The 2,294-nt window shown below is 60.5% G+C and overlaps 2 protein-coding genes across 2 annotated transcripts in view; one reads left to right on the top strand and one right to left on the bottom strand.

Annotated features, from left to right (window-relative positions):
- Positions 1–593, bottom strand: part of SDRG_16631 (hypothetical protein) — a gene marked incomplete at its 3' end in the record, with an annotated part of 1,320 nt that extends 727 nt beyond the window's left edge. The window contains exon 1 of the mRNA XM_008622849.1: positions 40–593. Within this exon, the coding sequence (XP_008621071.1) occupies positions 40–590 (551 nt within the window). The 5' untranslated portion in view covers positions 591–593. The remainder of the gene's footprint in view (positions 1–39) is intronic.
- Positions 594–1,152: 559 nt separating this feature from the next.
- On the top strand, positions 1,153–2,289 carry SDRG_16630 (hypothetical protein; the record flags this gene model as incomplete). The annotated part of the gene is made up of 2 exons (XM_008622848.1): positions 1,153–1,515; positions 1,942–2,289. Coding segments are annotated over 2 exons (711 nt in total), but the record flags the coding sequence as incomplete, so codon positions are not given.
- Between the last annotated feature and the right edge of the window lie 5 nt (positions 2,290–2,294).

The following is a 2,294-nucleotide window of genomic DNA, read 5'->3' as shown; positions in this document are numbered from 1 at the left end:
TGTATAATCCAACCACGTCCCCAGCGAATTTCTGCCCACTCGTGGTGCGCTTCGCCAGCGCCCAGAAAGCGCTGGAGCTTGGCAGCGGACGGCGCTTCGACGTGGAGTCCCGGGCGACGTTGGGAGGTGTCGGCCTCGACGATGCCTTCGTGGATCGTGAGGTATCCTACTTGACCGTACTCGTCGTGGTAGCGACATCGGTTGAGCAGCGGTGCATAGCGCCGACACTCGGGTGGCAGTGTCGTCTCGGCTCGACCAATGATGAAGGGCATCATGTTGACCTGGAAGGGCTGAGGCTGCGTCTCGCTATCGACAATGTGCGTGAGCGGCGGTGGAAACGTAATGCGTTGAGGGACGTTTGGGATCGGCGTCTCGCGCGGCGTGTGAAAAGATATAATGGCATCGCCAAGTTGGACGTAGCCGCGCTGGTCGGTCTTGAGTTGCGCCCGCCAGATCGCCCGGAGATGGTCGACGATGGCCTTGAGAACATCGGTTTGGCCTCGCAGTCTACGCAGCGAGCTTCCGTCGTCCAGCGTACCGAGCAGGAGAAGGCGGACGACCGAGTTGTGCCACAATGGCGCCGGGGTCATCTCGGCAATTGAAATTTGGTTCTTCCGTCGCAGATCGAAGCTCCGAGCATTGTGATTGGTGGAGAAAGAGCCAATCGGATGCTCGCCGAGTGGATTTACTTCTGGCTTTTGTGGGAGTTTACCGGTACTGCACTGTGAGCAGGCTGCCGGTGCTCCTTGAGCAAGACGGACAGTCACGACGGAGTAGAAACAAGGTCGCGTCCCCTTCAGCTTGGCATTGCAATCAAAGCTCGAGTACAGGCCCACTGGAGGTGGCACGAACAGTCATGGGCCATGAGTCATGGACTGTACCAGATATCATTGCACATGGGTGCATAATATTTCTGTGCCCTGTACCTGTACCCTGGTGTTGCTGGCATGTCTTTCGCCATCAAGCTGACGCTAGAGCCAGCGATTGCCCCTGAGAGCATCCCCAGCAGTCGTTTTTATACGTAAATATAGCAATTTTTAAAAACGGACCTCCCCAAACTTGGCTGTCGGCACGGGCGGTCGCCTACCTCAGTACGTCCCCAAGGCGATTCTCCAGTCGCCGCGCGCACACCAAGGATGGGGCATTCCCAACATGGAAGCTGTCTGCAACCAACAAGCCGTGCGACGCGTCGTCCGGCTCGTCCTTACCGCTGGTACAGCGGCCAGTCAAGTCGGCCTGTCGGCCCTGCCGCAAGCCGGCCTCCTCGACAAGGTCTGCCACGTACCAGCGCGGCCATTGCGGGCGGCCCCGACAGACACGGTGCTCGATTGTGGCTATCGGCTGCTTTGCAATGCGTTGGGACGCGCGGACCGACCGCACACGGCGGACCTGCAAGCGAAACTCGACTTTTTTCAATGGGCTCGCACGGCCATTACGTTCGTGTGGGGCGCGGACGACACATGCCGCGTACATGTCCCCGAACACGACAAGCGCTGGGCCTCGCATCTAGCGACGGTACGCCGCATGGATCCGGGACGTCGGCACTTTCTGTGGTACCAGCCGATCGCGAACAACGCATGGCTACCGGATTCCACTGGTCGGGCTGTGCGCCACTCGCCGTACGCAACGTTGGCCACCGCCTTTGCAACGTGCTCTCACGAGGGTCCGCTATGGTTCCGACCAACGCGACCGGCGACCTTCGCGGACCGAGCGCACTTGCAATGGCTGTATCTTCTCGCTCTTGCCCACGGCGCCAAGGCCCAAGCTCAACTGCCTCAAGCACAAAACCGCATCTACCTGCCGTCTGCGTGGGTCAAATGCTCGGTGCGTCGGCGTGTCCCTCTCGAACGCGTCGTCAGCCGTCACGCTGTCAAGGAATTGACACGGTTGCCTCCATCACTCGATCGCTATCAAGTGCGACGTCAAAAGCTGTGCGAGCAGCTCGCGATCCCGCACGACGAAGCCACGTGGAAACCGTCATGGAAGCACTTGCCGTATTCCGGGGCCGTGCGTTGGCTACAGTACCGCTGGCACCTCCAGGCGTTTCCGTTCCAGACGGCAGCAACAGCACCGACGTGTCCGCATTGCGGCGAGCCTGATGGCAGTGCTCACACGTTTGTCCAGTGCTCACGGGCCCAAGCGACGTGGCAGGTCGTACTCGGCATTTGGTTTGGCCGAGACCCGCAGAGCATCACGGTCGCCGATCATGTACGCTCGATTGTCTCCCACGAGCAGCTGGCCGCACCGGCGTGGCTGGTGCGGGCCTCACATTGGCGCTCCCACGGCACCGTGTT

Source organism: Saprolegnia diclina (genome assembly GCF_000281045.1).
Source record: "Saprolegnia diclina VS20 unplaced genomic scaffold supercont1.140, whole genome shotgun sequence".
Taxonomy (NCBI): domain Eukaryota; phylum Oomycota; class Saprolegniomycetes; order Saprolegniales; family Saprolegniaceae; genus Saprolegnia; species Saprolegnia diclina.
This window is presented reverse-complemented; position numbering and strand designations above follow the sequence as displayed.